Raw genomic sequence first — 21335 nt, 5'->3', positions numbered from 1 at the left:
TCCCAACCACTGCACCACCAGGGAAGTCCTTAGTGCTAACTTTAGACGCTGTGTGAGCGAGAGGGATGTGGAGGGACATGGGTGTAGCTGTTAGTTCCGCAGCATTCACCGAGCAGGGAGGAAGAGCAGGGAGGAAGGTTGCTCTCTGTCCTGCTCCAAGAACTGGCCAGGACATCGCTCATGATTTTAGACAGGAGTAGCCGCTCCCAGAGCCCCTGGCACTGCTGCTCACCACTCCTCGTTTTTCTCCCCAGCCCTGATGCCTCCTTCTCAAAGTCCAATGGTGCTGCCAACCTGTCAGGCTATAGGTTAAACACCTGGCTCTCCTCCGAGATTGATTTCCTTCTACCAAGAGGCCAAATTCACCACTGGGTCCCAGGGTCAGAAGTTTTCCCATCAGCTACTAGATCCCATCTGCCCGATCATTCTAAATTGGGAAACTGAGGCACTGGTTAAGGAGACAACCCCGTGACTCCTGTTTCCATGGTGAATGGTCCTGGCAATGGCCCACCCGAGGGACTCATAACAAAAGATAGTTTTATTCTCTGTGAGAGACCCTAAGATCCTTAAAGGCAGTTTCATCTCTATATCTCCAGCACCTACCGTTTGTGCTCAAGAAACGTAAGAAGACTTCGTGTGGAATTATTTAACCCCACTTACCAGAGAAGGAAAAATCTGAAGGCTCATCAGGGCCCCATATGGTGAATTCTCCTAACTTCTGGGGCATTTGGCCATGGCGGGGACAAGGTGTTGATCTCAGAAACCTACAGAGAACAGGGCTGGAGAGCCGGGCTTGGGAGCCCAGCTGCCCCAGGCCCTTTTCCTAGTATTTGGTGGGACAGCCAGAGAGACGTGGGTTTCAATCCTAGTTCTTGCTTGCATGAACTCTGTGACTGGGCAAGTTATTTAGCTTCTCTGAGCCTCAGTCCCTTCCTCTGCGGAATGGAAAGGGCCTGGCCATAAGACAGTTACAGACATCTATCATACCACATGGGGAGATTCTTCCCCATGTCCTGAGATCTTGAGAGAAGAAATTCCAGAGTCTTCAGTGTCCCTGAAACTTTATCTGCTATATGTCAGGTGATGCGCTAGGTGCTGGAAAGGCAACAAAATATATATGATCTTACGGCTTTTCTCAAGTGGCTCGTACTCTGCTCGGGGAGGTAAAATACATGCACTGAAAAAGCAAAATCCCAACCCAACCTAACCACCCAAGAGACATCATAAGATTGCACAAGAATAACGGGAAATGGGTGGCGCCGTCACTACAGGATAGAGGCAAGAAGACCCCTGTCTTGGAGTGACACAGGATGACTTTGTTGGGGTGGCCTTTCTGCTCAGAGTCCACAGTCAAAAAGTGCTTATCAAAAAAAAAAAGTGCTTACCCTGGCTAAGTCACTTAACACTCATTAGGGGAAGAGATGCCATATGCCATAAATAGATGTATAGTTACAAATTGTTATCAGCATCAGTGAAAGCATATGTGGGCTTCCCTGGTGGCGCAGTGGATAAGAATCCACCTGCCAATGCAGGGGGCACGGGTTTGATCCCTGGTCTGGGAAGATCCCACATGCCGCGGAGCAACTAAGTCTGTGAGCCACAACTACTGAGCCCGCGTGCCACAACTACTGAAGCCCGCGTGCCTAGAGCCCGTGCTCCACAACAAGAGAAGCCACCTCAATGAGAAGCACGTGCACCACGACAAAGAATAGCCCCCACCCTCCACAGCTAGAGAAAGCCCACGCAGCAATGAAGACCCAACGCAGCCAAAAATAAATAGATAAATATTTTTTTAAAAAGAAAGCACATGTAACAAGAGGATCTTATTTAATCAAAGGACCAAGGAAGACCTCTTATAGAAAGTGATGTTTTTTTGGATCACGCCCTTGCAGCTTGTGGGATCTTGGTTCCCTGACCAGGGATTGAACCCAGGCCCTTGGCAGTGAAAGTGCAGAGTCCTAAGAAGTGATATTTAGTTGAGCTCTATGGATGAGTAAGAGTTAGCTCGGCAAAGAGAAGAGGGGAAGGGAGCATTCCAGAAAGAAAAAACAGCCTGTGCAAAGGTCCTGGGGAGCAAGGGACACACTATTCACGGACATGAGAGAAAGCCACGATGGCTGGAGTATAGAGAGCTAAGGGAAGTGAGGTGAGGTGGGACCAGATCATGTAGAAGCTTCTAGGCTGTTTTTTATCCAAGTATGAGGAGAAGTATGACCAGCTGCAGCAAAATTCCCTGTGGTACTTACTAAAAATGAAGATTCTAGGCCCATCCCCATCCCCGTCAGTGGGGTTCCGGAATCAGCATTTTGAACATGTTCCTTAGGTAATTTGTGAGTACCCTAAAGTTTGAAAACCACTCTTCTGGGACAGATACAGATTTCGGTGACAAAATTGGAAAAGTTTTAAGCCCTCCCTTGATTAGATTTGTGTTCTAAAAAGGTCATTCTGACTTTGGGAGAAGGCTGGGATGGATGTGGGGAGTGGACTGGTTGGGGAGGCAGCTATAATATCTCAGGTGAGGCATGATTTGGCTTCAGAAAAGGGGTGGGGATGAAGACAGGTGGGACCTACTCATGAGATACTTTGTAGCAAGAACCTTTATCATTTATTACAGAACATTGGGCTTCCCTGATGGCGCAGTGGTTAAGAATCGCCTGCCAGTGCAGGGGACACAGATTCAAGTCCTGGTCTGGGAGGATCCCACATGCTGCGGAACAACTGAGCCCGTGCACCACAACTACTGAGCCTGCACTCTAGAGCCTGCGAGCCACAACTACTGAGCCTATGTGCCGCAGCTACTGAGGTCCGCAAGCCTAGAGCCCGTGCTCCGCAACAAGAGAAGCCACCGCAGTGAGAAGCCCGCAGTGAGAAGCCCGCGCACCGCAATGAAGAGTAGCCCCTACTCACCGCAACCAGAGAAAGCCCGCACACAGCACCGAAGACCCAGTGCAGCCAAAACTAAATAAATAAATTTATTACAGAAACATTTATATATTCACTTTTTCCGATCAGATAAGTAACACATGATAGTTGCAAAATTTCAGCTATACAGAAACAGATAAAGAGGAAAGCAAAGGTAAATATTTTGCATGTATTCTTATAGGCTTTTTGATATACAAACATATTCAGACATATGGATCTAGTTTTTTGTTGTTTATAATAATGGAACAATTCTGTAGTACTTGTTTGAGTTCTGATTTTCAAGAGAACCATATACCTTGAGCACCTTTTCAGGTCACTATGGACGTATCATCTTAAATGTCTGGATCTGGATGGTATTCCTCTGAATGGATGTGCCTTGGTTTACTGCCAATCCCCTACCGATGGATAGTTAGGTTGCTTCCAACTTTTCACATCATTAGAAGCGATCTCTTTCCTTCTATACTCAGTTTTGAACACAACAATATTTATTTCCTTAGAATACATTTTCGTTAGTGGAATTACCGGGTCACGACAAACCACCTAGGTTCTATCACACGTACTCGTATTGTGTTCTAAGGGGAGCTGTAGAAGAGGATAGCGCCGAAGCCAGGGACCGGAAGTCTTCCCTTTGAAGGCCTTGGACTGTTACTACATTACAGCTCTACCCTGGCCTTTCCCATTCTTTTTTTTTTTTTTATTCTTTTTTTTTGCTTGGCACACATTTAGCGTGTGCGGTCGGAACTGGCGGGTTCGAGACTTGTCCCAGACATCCACCCCCAGCCTGGACCCCTAGCTGGGGCCTCCACGGCCCTCTCAGCCCCTAGGAATCCATCCCCAGTTCCCCTCCCCCACCGCGGGAGGGCGTGTTAGGGAGCCGCTTAGGCAGGCAACGATTGCACCATCCACGGTTTGAAAAGGAAGTGGAGGAAGCTCAGGCAGGAAAATCGTGCATCCCAAACGCCAAGCCCCCAGCAGCCAGGCCCGTAAGCCTGCAGCGCTCCTTCAACCGCTACTCCCAGGGCTCCTTCAACCACTACGCCCAGGGCTCCGATCCCTTGCCTTCCTTCCCCTCCCCAGCCCAACTCTTTGCTGGGTACTGGCCCTTTTAGAAGCTGTCACGGTGGCGCTGTTGGCCCCGCCCGGCGGGGAGGGCCAAGAAGGAGGGGAGGGGTTGCTGGTGGCTGAAGCTGGGGGTGGGGGTGTGTGTGGGGGGGTGGTCTGGGTCTATTTTTAGCTCCGGGTCGAGTCACGTGACGGCAGTGACGTCTCGAATGTTGTTGTTGGTGGCGGCGGCGAGCGGAGCTGGAGGAGCCGCCGCAAAGATGGAGGAGCCGTCGAGGAGGTGCTGCCGCTGCTGCCGCCGCCGCTGCTGCCGCCGCCGCCCGCGAAGCCGGAGCTCGAGCCGCAGGGGGTGAGCGCGCCCCACCAGCCCCGATCCCATCTCCCCCAGGCTCCCCGGACTCGACGCGGCGCCCCCTCCTCCCGCCGTCGCTGCCCGCGGGCTCCCCGAGCGCGCGTCGCGCTCCGCGCCCCCCTTCCTCCCTCCCGGCGCCCGGGTGCCAGTAGGCGCCCCCCGGGAGCATCGCCAGCCGGTAGCCGGGCCTCTGGGTTACTGCGCGCGCCCCTCCCCGCCCCTCCCAGGCAGGGGTGCCTTCCCTGCAGGTAAGGGAGGGGCCCGTCTTCCCGCTACCTACACCCCCAGATGGCCGGGAGACCGGCCGGGGATGTCTGATTTGCCCTCTCCCGGGAGGCGCGTGGTGCGTTGCAGGGCGTTTTGAGCCCTGCACCCGGATTCTGTGCAAAGCCCTCTTCGCTGGACACCCTTTCTTGGTACTCTGAGATGAGGGGCGCTGCCCACCCCACAGCGCTTCTAGCCATACCTCAGAACGCATCCTTGATTTTGTGTCCTTGACATCCGTGCTTGAGGAGGGGGCCTGCGGGCCCACCTCACTTCTCTCTCCCATTATTCTCACCCCCTCCCCCGTGAGGCGTTACTGCGTTTGTTCCCACCCTCTTCTCCCGTCTGACACCCTGGAGCCAGAGAGAGAGAGCTAGGAGATGAAAGCTGCCCCCCTTCTTGTCTGGGGTGGAGGCCCCCCATTTTTCATCCTGGGTCTGTATCTCACAGAGAGAGGGACACTGCCTGTGCCTTTTAACTTGGGTAGGCTGCTTCCCCACCCCACCCTTCCCTGGGCCCCTGGGGAAGATGAGAATTGGCTGGGTGATAAGTAATTAATCTGGGAGTCTGGTTGTGGGGAGAGAAGAGGGGAAGGTGGGAGCACTCCGTTTGGGGGAGGAGGTGACCACCTGATATCCCCCGTTGGCCTTCTGAGATGAGGTGTGTCCCTAAAGAGGAAGGGTAGCAGCTGCAGTTGCTCTTGGGGGTGCTGAAGAGACCCACCGTTCTGACAGTGACCACTGTGCTTCTGGGGCCTGGAATGAGCTTTGGCGACTGGGGGTGATGATGGTGGTGACTGGGTTCAGGGTCCAACTGGGAGGGAAGGAAGGAGCAGACCATAGGAACAAAAGGAGGCAGGGGGTGGGAGATCAGGAGTCTTAGCCAGAAGGACCCATGACCAGACTGCTTTGCAGGACTGGAGCCTGGAGCTGGGTCCTGCCCTGGGCCTCCTCAGGTTCAGAGGATGTAGGCAGGGAGGGTCCTCAGTTCGAGTTCCAGGCAACAGGGGCCCTGAGCCTATGCTGGCTGTTTAGGCGCTGGGCTGGGCTGGGCTGGGCTGGGGATGGTGGGTGAGCCATGTTGGGGGCTGCCTGCTTCTTCATTTCAGTCTTCCTTCCTTCCTCTTCCTCTTAAACACAAAGCTTGGGGAGCCCTTAGTTTGCCTCCTGCCCCTTCTCTTGAATCTTCTCTTTGCTCTATCTCCCCTTGGACTTGGATCTGGGCTATGTCCAGACAAGGCAGGGTGGGCGTCTCTGAGTTAGAGGGGTGGGCCCCTAGCGTCTCCACTGTATGCCGGGAATGTATGCCTGCCAGGGGCCAGAGAGACATACCAGGTGCAGTTTACTTGGGGGCAAGGATGGAGGACATGTTAGCTCCGTGCCAGCCTCCCCTTCCCAATATATCCTCCTCTGTGGCTGGATGGAGTAATCTGGGGGGGGGGAGGGCAGCACTATCACATGCCCCACCCACTCTAAGTAGCTGCAGAGACAAAGGTTTGCATTCCCTTCCCTAGGGGTGGCATCTTAGCTGTGTGTTTAGAAATGGGGGCTGGGGCTGGGGGGTGGTGGTGTGGGGCGGGGAGTTTGTGTTTCTGCAGGGGGGAGGGGGCATCAGCTATAGGAGCTGGGGGGAGTGCAGTTGGTGCCGAAGTACCAGCTGCTCTTTAATAATTAATTCTTCCTACTCACATCCCTTTGAGGAGGGATGTCTGGAACACGGCATCAGGCTCAGCCAGCCTGCTGGAGGACGCACTCCTGTTGGTGGGGGGTGGGGGAGAGACGGCGAGGGGGTGCGGTTCTTGGCATTTTTGGAGCACTGTTGCTTGCTCATGAATGAAAACCTGATGCAGCCCGTGAGGGGGCCTATTGTAGCCGACTTTGGCTAATTAAACTTTCTCTGCCTTTCTTCTCCCCCACCCCACCTCACCCCAGCCTCGGCCCCAGCCGTTTCTTGGATGGGGACTCTGTCTGGTAGTGCTGGTGAGGGGGTACCGTTCTGCGTGAGGTTTTAGGGCAAACAGACCCGGTCTTCTGCCCTTTGCCTCCGTCTTGCTCCTCCCTCCCCTCTCACCCCCCCCCCCCACCCTTTTTCTTTTTCTAGAAATAGCAGCCTCGTCCATCTGGCTTGTGCAGATGCCTGGAGCTGCGTCTGAGCAGACAAACAGAGATGGGCCGATTGCAAAAATGAATTTGTCAGCCTGGTGCCTTTTTTCCTCCCCTGTTGCCCTCCCCCCTCCGTTAGTTTGGGCCCTGGACATCCAAGTCAGCCATCCCTCCTGGCTCTGATGTCTGCAGGCTTCTGGTGGGCCAGCTTGGGGGAAGGCACACGGCGATGGAAGCTTTTGGAGGCTGGGGAAAGCGATCAGCCGTGGCCACGGTCAGGAGGGGTCAAGATGAGAGTTCCTTTGTGCCTTGGGATGGGATGTCTGGGCTCGTAGCTTTCTGATGACGTCTTTGGGGCACATCTCATATTGTGAGCAGTCTCAGGCTCACAGGGTTTGGTTCAGACAGCTCACCTGGCTGCCTTGACCTGGGGACAGGTCCCCAGCCTCAGTGCTCAGGACTTGGGCCTGCCTCTAGCAGGGCTGGAGCTGGTGTGTTGGCAGAGCGGTTACCTGGTGGTGCTGGAGTTCAGCTTCCTTGAGGGACAAGATACCTGCAGGGCAGCACTGTGAACTTCTGGCCTTTGAGGCATTGCATCCTCCTCATGTCCCTCACTTGTCTGCCCTTCTGCCACCCTCTGCCAGAGTTTTTATTGCTTGCGAATGGAGCGCGGGATATTCCCCTAGGGTTTTTGCCTTTCCTCCCCCGGCTTAGCCATGAGCTTGTAGGGTGAGATGCAGCAGGTTACCTGCCGTCCTGGCTGGAGGTGGGAAGTGGGTTTGGATCCTGGAGTGGGCCAGAGGTCTGACTGGAAGAGAGAGTTCTCAGGGGATGGGGCCAGGGCCCTGGGGTCTGCCTACTTGGGATGTCACGGAAGCCAGGCTGCTCACTGGTTTGGCAGCAAAGTGCCAGGAGCCACACAGCCCTTGGTCCCTGACTGCCCACCAAGACCTTCCTACAACAAATGGTCAGCAGTGAGTTTCTCTGGCCGAGGAGGCACCCAACAGCTCAGGTTTTAACCGTAAAGCTGCCCTTTCCCCTTGCATGGCCCTCCTTAGTCCAAAATCTCCACCTGTCCTGTCTGTCCTGATTAGACCGTGAATGCTGCTTTGTTTCCCAGGGAGGCTTGATGGGGGTGTTGGCAGACACTCTCCACAGGTGGATGGGGGTCCGGGGTCCTGCTGCATCCTGCAGGGTGGGCAGGAGTGCAGCCTAACAGAGTCCTGAGCCCCTCGGGAGTTCTAGGAGCCCCTCCCTTCCTCTTCTCCCCAAGGGGTGAGGAAGATGGGGGCTCAGGGCAGATCTTAACGCAGATTGTGTACCGTGGAGGCTCTGCCCCTCCTGAGTGCCCTGTTGTGGAGGTTCCTTTCACTAAGGAGATGGGCTGGGGCACTCAGGCTGCTGGGAATCGTGGGAATTTCTGAACCTGTGTTCCCCAGCCCATGGGAAAGGGTGTGAGCAGGGCTGGACGCCAGCCCCGGGGTGGGCATGGGCTGAGTTGTTTGCCCACGCGGGCCCTGCCAGGGCACCAACAAGCCCACCTGCCGCCTTCCTGAGCTTGGCCCCGGTCCTGCGCAGCCTCTTTTGTCCTTGCCCTACACCTGTACCTGCTGGGAGCAATTCAGCCCCTTCTCTCTGCCTCCTCCCACCTCCCCATCGGAGTGCACCTTTCTCCAGCTACAGAGTCCAAACCCAGGGGGCAGCAGGCCTAGGAGGACTTGAGGTCTTCCTACTCTGTGCATGGCATACGTGTGTGCATGTCTGTGTGTATGTTCCTGTGTCCCTACCGTGGCTGACTCCTGCGCTCCTCGGCTCCAAATGGACCCCACGCCTGGCGATCCTTGAAAATGCAGAGCTTACCGAGAATTTATCCTGCCAGGAGGTGGGCTGTCCTGGGCTGGAGCTGAGTGTCTCTTCCTAGTTTGGGGAGCAGAGTTAGGGTTTAAATCTCAGCCTCATCGATCGCTTCCAGCTACCTCGATTTCACTGGGTGTTGGAGGGCCTGCCTTCATCTGGAAGAAAACGAATGAGATCGTGTCTAGGGTGGATCGTGGACTGTTCAGGGATGGGCCCAGGTGGGTGCGTGTGTAGTGTCTGAGGCTTGAGGACTAGCTGTGGGGCTGGAGCGAGGTGGGGAGCTGGAGAGGTGGGGACAGGTTGGCAAACTCATGGTTCTGCAATACGGGGACATCCTCTCTTACTGTATTGGCCTCAGCAGATGTACTGCTGGGCCTTTTGGTGCCTTTGTACAAACTGGAAAACGGTGTCCCTTATTCTGGGTGGATTTAGCCTGTGTAGCTTGGCAGGCAGAGCAAAGGCTGGATTTCAGACCTCGTTGCACAGGGCACAACCTATACAACACACACAAGGCCCTGGGCTTGGGCCTTGGACCCCCAGTCCAGAGGGCACCGGATGTGGGATGAATGTCTCTGTCTTTCGAAATTCTTGGAAACAGCATGGTTAATGGGTAGAGGAAAAGCAATTGTTGCCCTCTTTTTTCTGACCTGTTGTTGAATGGGGGAGACAAGACAGAAGCACATCACGTTTCCAGAGTTGGGTGGCACAAGGATCAGGGAGTAGGGAGAAGATGAGAGTCCCACCTCAGGCTGCTGGGGCTGGGATACCAGTCTCTCCCTTAAGTTCTGCGAGGGGCTCCAGGTCAGCCCTGCGTCTCCCCGCTGCCCTGGACAGAGTTCAGAAGCACTTTCCCTGCACTTTCTCCTTTGGTGAGCACCATCTCCCATGTCAGGCACCCTTGGGAGTCTGTGAGGTCTCCCCACCTGGCAGTGGACATTGTCACCTAAAAAAAGAATTTTGTTGTGGCTACTGTAGCCATTTCCCTTCCCTTGAGGGCTGACGTCCTCACCAATTAGAAAGAGAAGAAACCAGGGTCTGGTCCAGTTCTGTGCCCCTAGGCCCGTGGCCCTCCCTCTCTTCCCTAGGTGTAACTGACAAGCTCCAAGGTCTCCTTCGACTCTCAGATTCCAGAGTTGGGGACCTCTAACCCTGCTCCATCTCTCCCCAGGGATGCCGTTCTGAGTGCCTGACTGCCTCGCCCCGAAGGATGGCCTCGGATGGGCGTTAGAGGCACAGCGGCCCCGGGCTCCTGTCCCGTCCGTCTGTCTGTTATCGTCTGTCTCTCTTGACATCACCGCAGCTCCACCCCCTCCCGTCCCAGCCCCCAACGCCAGCTTCCTGCGGGCCCAGAGCCGGCATGAACTCTCCCACCGAGTCGGGTAAGAGCTGGGAGGCTGGAGAAGGCACCTGGGGTGGCTTTGGATGTAATGGGCTGTATGGGTATCCAGCCCAGGCCAGCTGCCCTTCAGGGTCTGAGCCGTAAGGGAACAAGGGGTGAGGAGTGGAGAAGCATCGTGAGAAAAGGACAGAGGCAAACCCAAAGTGATTGACCATGGGGTAGACCTGAGACTGATGGGTTGACGGTCCAGCCTGGCCCTGGGAGGGCATGGGTTCAACTCTGTCCCCAGGCCTGCCCTCTCAACTCGGGGGCCTTCAATTCCGTGCCACCCTGCCCTGTTCACCAAGACAGGCAGGGCTGAGGGGAATGTGTGCCCCTGAACCTCTGCAGGCGGTGCGGGGATGATGTTGGAAGAAGGTCCCTATGATAGCTGAACGTCCAGCTTCCTTTTCTGTGGTGGTGTCCTCTTCCTGGTGGAGTGTTTCTCTGTGTTCCATACTTTATTCTTACTGGAGCTTTGCAGGGCCTTCAGCCTTAGCCTATGTTGGGATATGTGGTATTGGGGTGGGCGTGCAGTGACATGTTGGCGGAGGAGACTCGGCTCTCTCCTTTGAGTCCAGGTAGACATGCCCTGGACATGGGAGAGTCCTAATTCGGGGTCTCTGAGGTTTCTTATTCCCCTCTGCTCGTGGGAGCCTGCCTGGTGCTTCCAGAAATAGTCTAGGGGTGGGACTCCAGGCAGCTTTGTGAACGGGTGGGTCTGGGTTCGTGCCCGTGAGAATGTGTCCAAATGGCCTGAGCTGGACCCTCAGGAGTGTCACAGGGGGGTCTTGGGTCAGCGTGGTCAGAGTAATAACTGCCTTCCCTCCTTGGCTGTCTCCTTCTGCATAGACTTAAAGGATCAGAGTCCATCTTGCTCAACTTTAACCCCCCCCCACACAGGCCATCCGGTCACTTAACATCTTTTTCTGTAAGGGTGGGAGCTATTTCTCCTTCTTTAGAGATAGGGAAACTAGGGCCTAGAGACCAGAACCCACTTGCAGGATGGTACTGAAGCAGCAGCAGGGAGGCATGAAGGCCCCTTCGCCTCTCGTTCCCTGTCCTTGTCACTGTGCTGAATCTCATGCTTCCTGTTGTGAGGATCCCCTGCTGGCGACCTGTGGCCCTGACCACGGCCCCAGGGCTTCCAGCAGATTCGATTCAGGGAAGCCGAAGCTGGCGGGATTGCTTGGCTTTGGTCAAGGCTGTGCCCCCTCCCCTTTCCCTTTCCAGCATGACATACCCCGGGCACAGAGAGAGTAGAGAGCCAGCTGGAGGAGGCTGGGCTCCTGCGACTTACCAGGTCAGCTTTGCCGATGGGCCCCCTCCTGCAGGGTCTGTGGCTCCCCCTCAGGTCCTCCCGCCTCTGCCTGCCTCCATTCCCCCTGCAGGGGCTGTGCCAGGTGTTAGACGTGGAGAGGTCTGTGTGACTCTGGTGCTGGAGGGGGGCTGCCCTGACTTCCTGCTTCCTCCTCTGAGGTGGGGCTGGCGAAGGGAAGGAGAGGCCTGGTGGGTTCTCATCAACCCCTCGGCCATCTCAGCTGGACACTGCCCCTTGCAGGGTCAGTTGTGCCCGGCAGGGGTGCCAACCGCTCCCTTCCTCTGAGCTACTATGCTGACCTGTCCAGGAGCCACTTCCAGTCACACCGGGCCTGGGGTCTAACCCTTGGCCAAGGGAACAGGAGCCTCCCAGAGGCATCCGTTGGTGGCGTGGGGAGGACGTCTTCCAGCTTTGGGATTTTCTTCCCTTACAGTGAAAGGCTGAGGTAATCAGCCTCAGATAGATCAGGTCAGTGGGTTGCCTTTCCACATGCAGGTGGTCCGAGTCCCCCCTTGTAGCCACTGGTGCCAGGGCTGGCAGGGGCTGGAGGTATCCATCTGCGCTGAGCTGGGCCAGGAGGGGCCTCCAGAGTGGGGCCTATGGAATTGGCCGTGCCTCCTGGCTGGCTTTCCCGCTCCCCCCAGCAGGGGGAGATGCCGTCTTCTCGTGTTCAGGAAGGAGGGAGAAAGAGAGGGGGCCAGAGATTGGGAAGCTGGTTTTAGGACTGTGGCCAGACCTCAGAGCTGGGATCGTCGTCATTGTTCAGGGCAGCGCCCTGAAGTCTTTCCCACCGAGTTTTCCCGGGGCTCCGGGCCTGGCTCTCCCGCTTGTGGAGTTCCAGCTGCTCTGGCCCAGGGAGAGGGCCAGCCTCCACACAGCCTCCCCCTTCGAGGGGCCCAGCATCTGCCATTCCCAGAGCTCAGGGTGGCATCTGGGCTGGGGCTGCGGGTGTCCGGCGCCTGGCAGAAGCCTGGAAACCACATGCTTGGACTCCACGGAAGTCAAATGAAACCACGAATTGTAGCTGGATGTCCACATCCCGGGTAGACACCTCACAGGGCGCCCCAGGAAGAGCATGAGGCTGTGGGGCTGGGGATAGAGGTGGGGATGAGAACGGTTAGTACCCGGGGCCTGGGTGCCCCGGCCCCTGAGCACCTCCCACCCCGTCCCGAGACTCACTTCTCTCTCCTTAGGGCGCAGAATGGCAGGCCTGGGTGAGGGGCAGTTTCCCTCCATTTCTCTCAGTGCAGGAACTTCCCTGTTTGGAAAAGAAAAATAGAAGATGGTCCATCCCGGCCTTCATAGCAAACAAGTTAGTAAGAGAGCACATTCCGGGTGAGGGGTGGCAGGTAGAGATTTGGAGAGGTTTACTTCTGGGGCTCGCCCGTCCTCCCCAGGGAGTGGGAGCTGATCCAGTTACCTCTGGGCCGGGCCGAGGGCCAGCGTTTGACCTGATTTGCCTCTCCTGCAGTCTCGGGAGTACAGGCAGAGCCGCTGATGGGCTGCCCGCTTCCCTGAGGAGGCCACTGCCCGGGGGCTGGCTTCTCTTCAGGCAACGGGGGACTTGAGGAGCGAGGCTTTATTTTCATTTCTGCTCCCCTTAGTGGGACTGAAGGACTGACAGACTGTGCCCCTGGCCAGCCTGGGCCCACTCTGGTGCCCGCCCTGTCCTCCATGCTGTTGCTCAGAGGAGAGGGCAAGGGTGAGGCTCGAGCCAGTCTGTGGGGCGACAGGGCCCCAGGAGAAAAGGTGGCCAGGTTCCTTAGCCCCAGCTTGGGAGGGAGAGAAGCTTCATGACAACACCTGCTGGCCCAGCACCTCCCAGCTCGCTGCACACTTTCTCTCCTTCCCTTTCCTGGCTGCCCCCTCCTTTCTGGGTGACCAGAGAAACTGGGGCATAGGCGTGGGGTGGAGCCAGGAACCTCGGCGTCCCGCCTCCCAGCCTTGGGCTCTGCCTCTGAGCCCCCAGGGAAGGCGGAGAAAGTGGGTCAGAGTCGGCGTGGGGCGGGGGGTCTGGGAAGTGGACTCTGGTGTCCCTTCTCCACTTAGATGCCCCCCTGGCACACCTCTGTGCTCACTGTAGATCAGGATCTGCCCCACTCTCCCCTCCCCTGTCCCATCATTCCAGAGGGATTGAAGGCTTAGCACGGGACGTCCGGAGGAGGCGGGGTCAACCCTGAGGGGATGTGCAAGATGCCAAAGTAGGTGTTCACATTTTTCCCAGACTTGGTCTCAAATGAGAGGGTTCAGCCAGCACCTAGCATGGGACCTGGCGCATGGCAGCTCCTGGGCGATGCTGACGGGCTCCAGCATGACTGGGCTGCAAGGGCAGGAGAGAACCGGAGGGCAGGCAGGCCCTGTATCTCCAGGACCCCAGGGCAGCTGGCACCCCACACTCCATCTGGGGTGCTCCCCGGCCAGCCCTTGGCTTTTTTACTGTGCACAGAGCAGACGTTGCTTTTTTCTTTTCGGTCAGGCCCCCACTCCAGCCTCTTGAGCCCAGGAAGCGGGCGCCTTCGAGAGCTCAAGGAGCCACATTAGGTTCTCCTCCTCCAGGTTTAGAGGGTTAGGAGGCCTGAGCCCAGCCTTCAGGGGAGGGAGCAGAGTGAGCAAGGTCATTGCGGCACCAGGGAGGGGTCGGTGCCTGTTCCTAACGAGGCTCCTGTAACCCACGCTTTGTGGGTGCTCTGTAAGGTTTGTGGGATGACACACGGGAGAGCTAGATGCGTGGGGATGGAGAAGAGACGTGAACCACAAGGAGAGGGGCTATAAAGCGAGAAGGATTGCGGTTAGACGTTAGGAAGACTTTGTTGCATGACTTGAATCTCCGAAGAAAAAAAAAGACACTTGTCCCCATCCCAGGCCTCCTGTCTTCTTCCCCTGGAGGATTCTGGGAACTACACTGAGGATTGTCTGGCTGTGTCTGACACTTCACTTCCCACTTCAAGCTGTTACTGGAAGTCATAGTAGTGCTGGGAACTGCCCCGAGTCCCCAGCTCTGGCCACCTCTGGGTGCCCAGTCTCCTGGGTGCTCCCAGCTTTCCTAAACAGGGAGTTGTGTTTGCTTAGGTTTCTGACTGCTCCACGTTCTGGCGCCCCTGCTTTTGAGTCACTGTAACTGATGATTTCCTCTCTTCCAGAACAGGGCTGCCCTACCATACTCTCCTGTGCCTGGGGCAGGCAGAGAGAGTCAGGACAGGGTTAGCCAGCCCTTCTGGTTGCTTTCAGCGTGGGTGGGTGGAGTCCTGGCTGGGAGGGGCTGCTGCCCCCAGCTTTCTGGGTTCCCTTGAGTCTGCTGCCTGTCACCTGTTAAGGAGACCTTGACCTTCCCTTCCCTTGCTCTTGAGAGAGCCTGGTTGGCTAGGATGAGATTGGGGCAAGGGGTGCTGAGCAAAGTCCCCAGACCTACCCTGAAATGTCCACCGACTCCAGAGCCCTGTGGGGAGCATTGCTCCATCACCAGTTTTCTGGAGTCTGCCCTGGCTGAGAAGCTGAGGCTCCAGAGCTTTGTTTCGTTCCTGTTGACCTCCAACTCCCTCAATATACATCTTGCCAGCCAGTCTAGGGCCTGGGAAAGCCCACCTCTGCCCCTTACCCATCCACGTGATCCCCCCCACCTGAGGGCAGGAGGCCCCTTTGCCATCCCCAGCTGGCGGGAGCCACAGCTACTGTGACCTTGGTTGGCCAGCTCCTCCTGGGCTCCCGACAGGAGGGTGAGGTCATCCAGTCCAGGGAGAGGACAGGTGTCCCTGGCTCCATGCCTAGAGTTGGGGGCAAAGGGGGCCAGGAGGGGGCTCCAAAATAGCCACTGTGACGTCAGGAAGGGGGAGGGGGACACAGACCCAGGAATAACCAGGCTATTAAAAGGCTCCAGTGAGGTCAGGGGGCCAAGTGGGAGGCACAACCTCAGGAGGAGGGATGGGCCAGCAGTGGGCTGGGTAGGCGGGTGTCACCAGTCCTCATGGCGCTCTAGCCTTAGGTGCCAGCAGGGCCCCAGAAGCCGGGGCTGCTCTGCCAGGCCTGGGGCTGCTGGCTGGTGGGGAAGGGCTGGATGCTGGCAGCCCCTTGACTCTTCCTGAAGGGGCTCCAACCTCAAGTCTCTTCCTGCCTGGGAACTGGGGGTCATTATACCTGTTAATGGAAACCCTGGGGCAGCTTCGTGTGCTCCCTGTGCAGGAGGCAGTGGGCTGTGGTGGTTAGAGCTCAGACTTGAACTTCAGACATCCCAGACCTACCACTGAAACAGCTGTATGACCTAGGGTGAGCGACTTCATCTCTCTGTGCCTCGGTTTCCCCGTCTGCACCTCTCTTCTGAGGTCATCGTGCAGAATAAACGAGGTGATGTATGTGCTGCTCTTAGCATTACACCTGGCACACTGCCACAGGAAGAGCTACATGTGCTCTGAGAACGGGCAGGTGCTCCCAGGTGCCCTTCCCTGGGTGGGGTGAGGCCCGTCCAGGAAGAGTCTCCCTGCCCCCTGGAAGGAAGCCGAGCAGCCTCTGGAGGTGACACCCCTAATGGGTAGGAGGGAGCTGCCCTTTAGCTGCTGCTCCGGGGTCTCCCTGCCGGTTGAGGGGGTGGGGGAGCCACCCCCCAGCTCGGAAAGAGGGCAGAAATTAAATCAACTCCCATCCGTCGGCTGTTAGAGGGACTCCAGGGAAGATGCAAGTTTAGGCCAGGTGGCCCTGTCTGCCACCCTCTCCCAGACCCTTCCAGCTCCTTTACTTGCTCTGGATGGCAAGAGGGCAGATAGAGGAGGAAATCTGGCTTTTTGGTCTCTAGCCCCTCGCCTGCCAAGAGCAGCGCCAGAGCTGCTCCCAGATGCGTGGGTATTCCAGCGTGTGCCCTTCCCCAGCGCAGGCTCTGGCCACCCGGCTCTGTGGCGTTGGCCCTGACTGCAGGCCCTCCCCTGTCCCCATCCCCCTGCCTGGCGCTTCCTCCTGGGGTGGAACGCGCCTTCCCCTCCCCCACTCGGGGCCTCCGCCAGGCCCGGGCTCCTGGCAGCCGGCCGGCGGCTCCCTGAGCATGCTCCACCTATTTATAGACAGGGCCCTCCCCCAACTGCTATTTCAGTCTCCTGCCAGCTGCCGGCGGCTCATTCGGGAAGGAGGAGCAGGGAGCCGGGCCCAGAGCTGTCACCCAGGGCTGGGAGGGAACGCAGAGAGCCCGCCTGCCTGCTCAGCTCCCCTTCCTGTCCCCTGAGTGCTCAGCCATACCCGCTTCTGGGAGCTCTGGAAGGGCCAGTGGTTGGATGCCCCTCTAGCAGGGAGCTGGGCCTGTGGCTCCGGGGCTCCTGGCTCCTCCTGCCGCCTGCAGTGCCCAGGCCGGATGAGGCACCTCCCCGCAGCGCGGGTCCCAGCAGCAGTGGCCTGAGGGAGCCCCTGAGCAGCGAGGGCCCCGCCCAGCCACCTTCCCTTTGGCCGACTCCCGCCTCAGGCGGCCCCCTGCCGGGCATGCTGCTGGTGCCCAAGGCTCAGGGGCTTGTGGAGATGCTGCAGACCATCTATGAGACGGAATCCTGTTTCTCAGCAGATGGGATGCCAGGCCGGGAACCATCCTTGGAAATCCTGCCTCGGACCCCTCTACATGGCCTCCCTGTGGCAGGTAAGTGCCTCGGTGTCCCCGCCTGCCCTCTGCCATTGGGCATCCTTGCCTCTGGGGCTGAGCGTCTGGCTCCAAGTCTCACCCAGATGGGGTCCTGCTTGGATCTTCCTGGAGGTCTTTGTTGAGGATATGTGCAATCAGGGGAGGTGTGCTTACCGGGATGGGCTTCCCTGCTCTCCCTGGGCCAAAACCTGCCCTCCCACCATGCCCTCCAGCTGCACTCTGCTGCATCTCTTCGAGTCCCTTTGGCCTCAGGCAGGGTCGACATCAGCTGCTGGGGGCTGTGGATTACTAGAGGATCCTGGCCTAGTTGGCACCATGGTCAGAGGGGAGGAAGTGGGTCAGTGACCTGCCTCCAGGCTGTCTGCTCCCCGGGTCTGGACAAGGGAGGAACCCACGGCCCGAGTGTCCATAAGAATAAAGGCTACCCCCACTCCTCTGGCTGGGTTCTTAGGGTCAGAGGGTCCAGTGCAGTGATTTCTGCCGGTGCCCGGTCAGGAGTGCCCTGGGAATCACACACCTGGGGAGGAGGCTTGATGCAGTTGTGGTGGAGGTAGGCAGAGGCCGGCAGCTGGGATGTTGGGGGCCTTGGCTGCCTTGGCTTCTGGCTCCCCCGTACCTCTCCTCCCCCCAAGCTTTGGTTTATCCTCAGCCCATGAGGATGAAGGAATGTTACTCAGGCTCACAGGGCTTGAGGACTCCCTAGCCCTCCCACCTTCTCAGCGGGGACCTTTTTGGCTCTCGGCTGGGGGTGGCGTCCCCCAGAGCCGGGCCACTCCTTCCCTCCCTCCCAGGAACCTGTTGGCAGCATCAGGCCTTCCTGGCACAGCCTCCCCACCAGGCCGGCACCACAAGATGCTTCCTCTAGGGAGGGGCCTGCTGGACCCATGCCCGCTTGGCCCCTCCTGGCAGTGGCTTGGCACTTGGGTGTGGGCGTCTGTGTGTGTATGTGTGAGGAGTCTTTGCCTCTGGATATGTGGGTGTGGGTCCCAGGCTTTGAACTGGAAGGTGGGAGCCGTGTGCCTGTGTAAGTGCCAGTGATTTGACTCTAAGCTGTCCAGGGATAAGGTTGCAGCTGGACTGGGATGTGTGAGAGGATGGAGGTTTGGGGAACATTTGGAAAAGCCTTCAAACCAAGCCTACCGTCTGCCTGAGCAGGGATGCCCATGTAGTCTCCTAAGGTCGCGGCATAACCCTGGGGACCAGCCCTGAGAGTGCCCGTGCAGGCCCCTGGGATGGGGGGGGGTGGAACCTTAGGGCCAGCCGTGCAGAGTCTCTGCACAGTCCCCTGGGAGGGGTGTAAACGCAGAGGGCCGTTCTAGCCCTGGTCTAGTGGAGCTCACAGCTCTAGCTAAAGACCCGCCTGCTCGCTCCTATCCTGAAGCCTCTGGGAGTCAAGGTGGTCCCTTGCCAAGCAAAGGGCTGACTGTGCAGAGCATCTGCCTGGGGGGTGCTTCTGCCCCATTCGGCAGATGCCATAGCAGCCCACCCCTCCTGTCCCCACTGCCCCTTGCCTCCCAGAAGCAGTTGGCGCTTGGCCTGAAGTTTCCTCCTCAGCACGTTCTCTCATCCTCTTTCTAGTTGGGCCCCAGAGTCCTTGCAGGCTGGAACCCTGCTGATCCCATCACTTCCCTAAGGCTCCCTGTCCCTGCATAGACCACCCCCCAGCCAGTCCCTCCCCCCACCCCCCACCCCGACACATGCACGCTGCCTAGCCTTCTGAGCGGTGGCGTGGTCCATGCTGGCAGGAGGGAGGCGTGAGTCACCTCAGCGGCTCGGGGAGAGGGCTAAGAATGTTCCCCCTGCGCAGCTCTGATGCTGTGTCTGTGACGCGGCTGGGGACAGATATAGGCCTGGAGCTCGGCTGCCTTGTTTTTTTTTTTTGGACTCTGGAATGTAAATAGATGTTTCAAATAGAAACGCTTTAACCTTTGGGTTAAAAAAAAATCCACCCCGGATAAACACGGCCATGAGGGCCAGGCAGCCTGGTGTTCCCCCCCCAACCCTCCCCCGCCACCTCCTCTCTCCATCTCTTGATCAGTCTCCAGACAGGATGCAAAAGCCTGTGGCTAAAAAAGCAGGTGTCCAGGGACGCTTCTTGGGCCGTGTGTGTTGCCAGGCCTCCCCAGCCGGAGGGTTTGTGGAAAAGGGGCTTTCCACGGTGGGTGTCTGCCCCGAACTCTCCGCCCGCTCCAGCAGTAAGTCTTTGGAGCCCTATTTTAGGGGCATCCTTGGCTCTCTGGACTGTCTTGTGCGCACTTAGCACAGTGCCTGGCACATGGATGAATGAATGTTGCTTGAGGGGACTGGCATCCAGGGTTCACAGCAGGATTCCTGGGCTCTATTCTGGGGCTTGGCCCTCTAGATGAATAGACAGATATGGTAAGTTGCCCTGGTGGGTGAGCCAGAGTCTTGGCAGGCGAGCCCACGAAGGATGTGGGGTGCTCGCCTCTGTTCCTGCTTGAGGACGGGGACAAAACACAGCTTCTGCTAGTGCCGTCAGGTCTTCCTTGATAGATGGGGTCTCTGCCTGGCTCCTCCCGCAACAGCCCAGCGCACAGTGGACACCCCTCTCGTACAGGCTCGGTCCCGGCTCGGGGAGCCCAGGAGCTTGAACTCTGGTGAGGGTTTCCCAGGGATGCGGTGCTGGGGGATCCCCTGCCTCCCTTCTGTTGGGCCTTGGATTTCCTTCTGGCCTGGACTGGGCAGCGCGCTGCTGCTTGGGCAACGTGTAGGATGTTAAAAGCAGGCGTGGAGGAGGAGTCTTCTTTCCCCAGTGAGGGAGGGTGTGAATCCCGCTTATGCCAGGAAGGGATGCTATGGAAGTGCCTTGGGGTTTGGTTTTGGTATTGAGGTTTCCCCCTGGATATTCTTATTCACGTTCTTCATACCATTCCAAGCTTGGCTAGGTAGGTGGGTGTGTAGGCATAGGGGTGTGGGTAGGTCGGAAGTGCGAGACGGGGGTGGGAGGGGAATTAATATTATAATCTACTAAATGATGGGTATTAGGGTGCTTTCCTTACCTTATCTCCCTCGGAAAGGTATTAATAGCTATGTTTTACAATTGAGGAGGATCTGAGAAGTTAAGGAACTTGCGCGAGGTCCCAGAGTAAATGATGGCTGGGCTTCCGACTCAGGGCTTTGTGTAGGGCGACGTCTAACCCATACAAGAGCTCCCCTGTACAAATGTCTTAAAGGCGGCCCTTCTTCCAGGTGGCTGTATCCTCAAGCCAGAGTGCATGGCTTAGCACTGGGAGCATGGGCTAGACTTCAGCCCCCAACTTGCCCCTTCAGTTGGGTGCCCTTGTGCAGTACACAGCCTGCACAACCTTACGTGGTGGGTCTGCCTTTGTTGCTTCCAAAGTTTGTGCTCCTCGACAAGAGAGACCATTCTGGTCTTGGGGGGGGCTCCTGAGGTTTCTGGGAGGAGACTGTTTTCTACCAATACTGGGGGCCGCTGGATCTGCTGTTTCCCTCCCTGTAGGGATTTCGGCCCAAGGCGGGAGAAGCGGGCTCAGGAACAAAGTTGAACACCCTGTCCCATTCAGACAGCCTCCCCTGCCCCCATCCCCCCCACCCCATCCCCTCTTCTTGTTTTTGAGACCCTCAGCTGTCCCTTCCCTGCTGCACAGCTGCCAGACAGGAAATCAGATTAACCGTGTCCACGCACACAGCTGTAACAGCTGTCAGGTTGGCAGCAGAAATGCCGCCAGCGGGGGACACTGTGAGAAAGTAGTTCTCAAACTTTCCGTTGCCACAGAGTTACCGGGGGGAGCGATTAAAATTAGGGTTCCCAAGCCCTACCCCCCACCCCAAGGTTCGGATTCCGTAGGGCAGCCCAGGAACCAGCATTTTTAACACATCTCAGATGATTTTGATGTGAGTAGGCTCAGACCATGCTTGGAGTATGGGCAGGGGTCCTATGGACAGGGGTCATGGGGCCTAGCAGCCTGCCCGTGGATGTCACCCGTCTCCCTAGAAGGCCTCGATGGGCTTTGGGACTCTTGGGAGAAGGCCAGCTGCAGAGGGAGGGAGGCTGTTGCCTCAGTCAGATTCAAATCCAGCTCCCAGCAGCCTGGCAGTCTGGAGACGGAGGATGTCTTAAGACACTGGGGGGCAGGGGGTTATGACAAGTGGCCAGGGGGACAGGGCGCTCTGCTGGACGCTCTGGGCTGGGCTGTGTTCGGGGAGTAGTGCAGGCAGAGCTCCTGCCCTGGAGCCCCTGCTGTCCACCCCAGGTGTGGAGCGGGCAGTCCCAGCGACATCTGCAGACTTTGAATGGTTAGTGTGTCTTTTAATTGCCTCTAGCTCAGTGCCCAAGTGTTTCCTGGAAATGGCTGGGCTGGGAGAAGTGAGTCTGCTTCTCCTCCAGAGAGCTGCTCAAGACCAGTGACTAACTCTGTTTTTGCCGGTGAGAGATGCTTTGTGCCTTCCGCCAGGGCTCTGCATCCCTTAAGCTTAAGGTCCTTGAG

The 21335-nt window shown here is 57.5% G+C and overlaps 1 protein-coding gene across 6 annotated transcripts in view; it reads left to right on the top strand.

Annotated features, from left to right (window-relative positions):
* The first annotated feature begins 4158 nt into the window (after positions 1–4158).
* The window catches only part of HDAC5 (histone deacetylase 5), a 34768-nt gene continuing 17591 nt past the window's right edge, over positions 4159–21335 (top strand). The window contains exons 1-3 of one of the 6 annotated variants that reach the window (XM_067716127.1): positions 4159–4333; positions 9728–9938; positions 16792–16863. In XM_067716127.1, coding sequence (XP_067572228.1) covers positions 9917–9938; positions 16792–16863 — 94 coding nt within the window. In that variant the 5' untranslated portion in view covers positions 4159–4333; positions 9728–9916. Of the gene's footprint in view, positions 4334–9727; positions 9939–16337; positions 16864–21335 lie in introns of those variants that run through there. The other 5 variants (XM_067716126.1, XM_067716128.1, XR_010937558.1 and 2 more) reach the window with 5 other exon arrangements.

This window comes from Pseudorca crassidens, chromosome 19 (assembly GCF_039906515.1).
Source record: "Pseudorca crassidens isolate mPseCra1 chromosome 19, mPseCra1.hap1, whole genome shotgun sequence".
In the NCBI taxonomy this organism is placed as follows: Eukaryota; Metazoa; Chordata; class Mammalia; order Artiodactyla; family Delphinidae; genus Pseudorca; species Pseudorca crassidens.
Note: the sequence above shows the minus strand (reverse complement) of the source record. Positions and strands in the feature narration are given on the sequence as shown.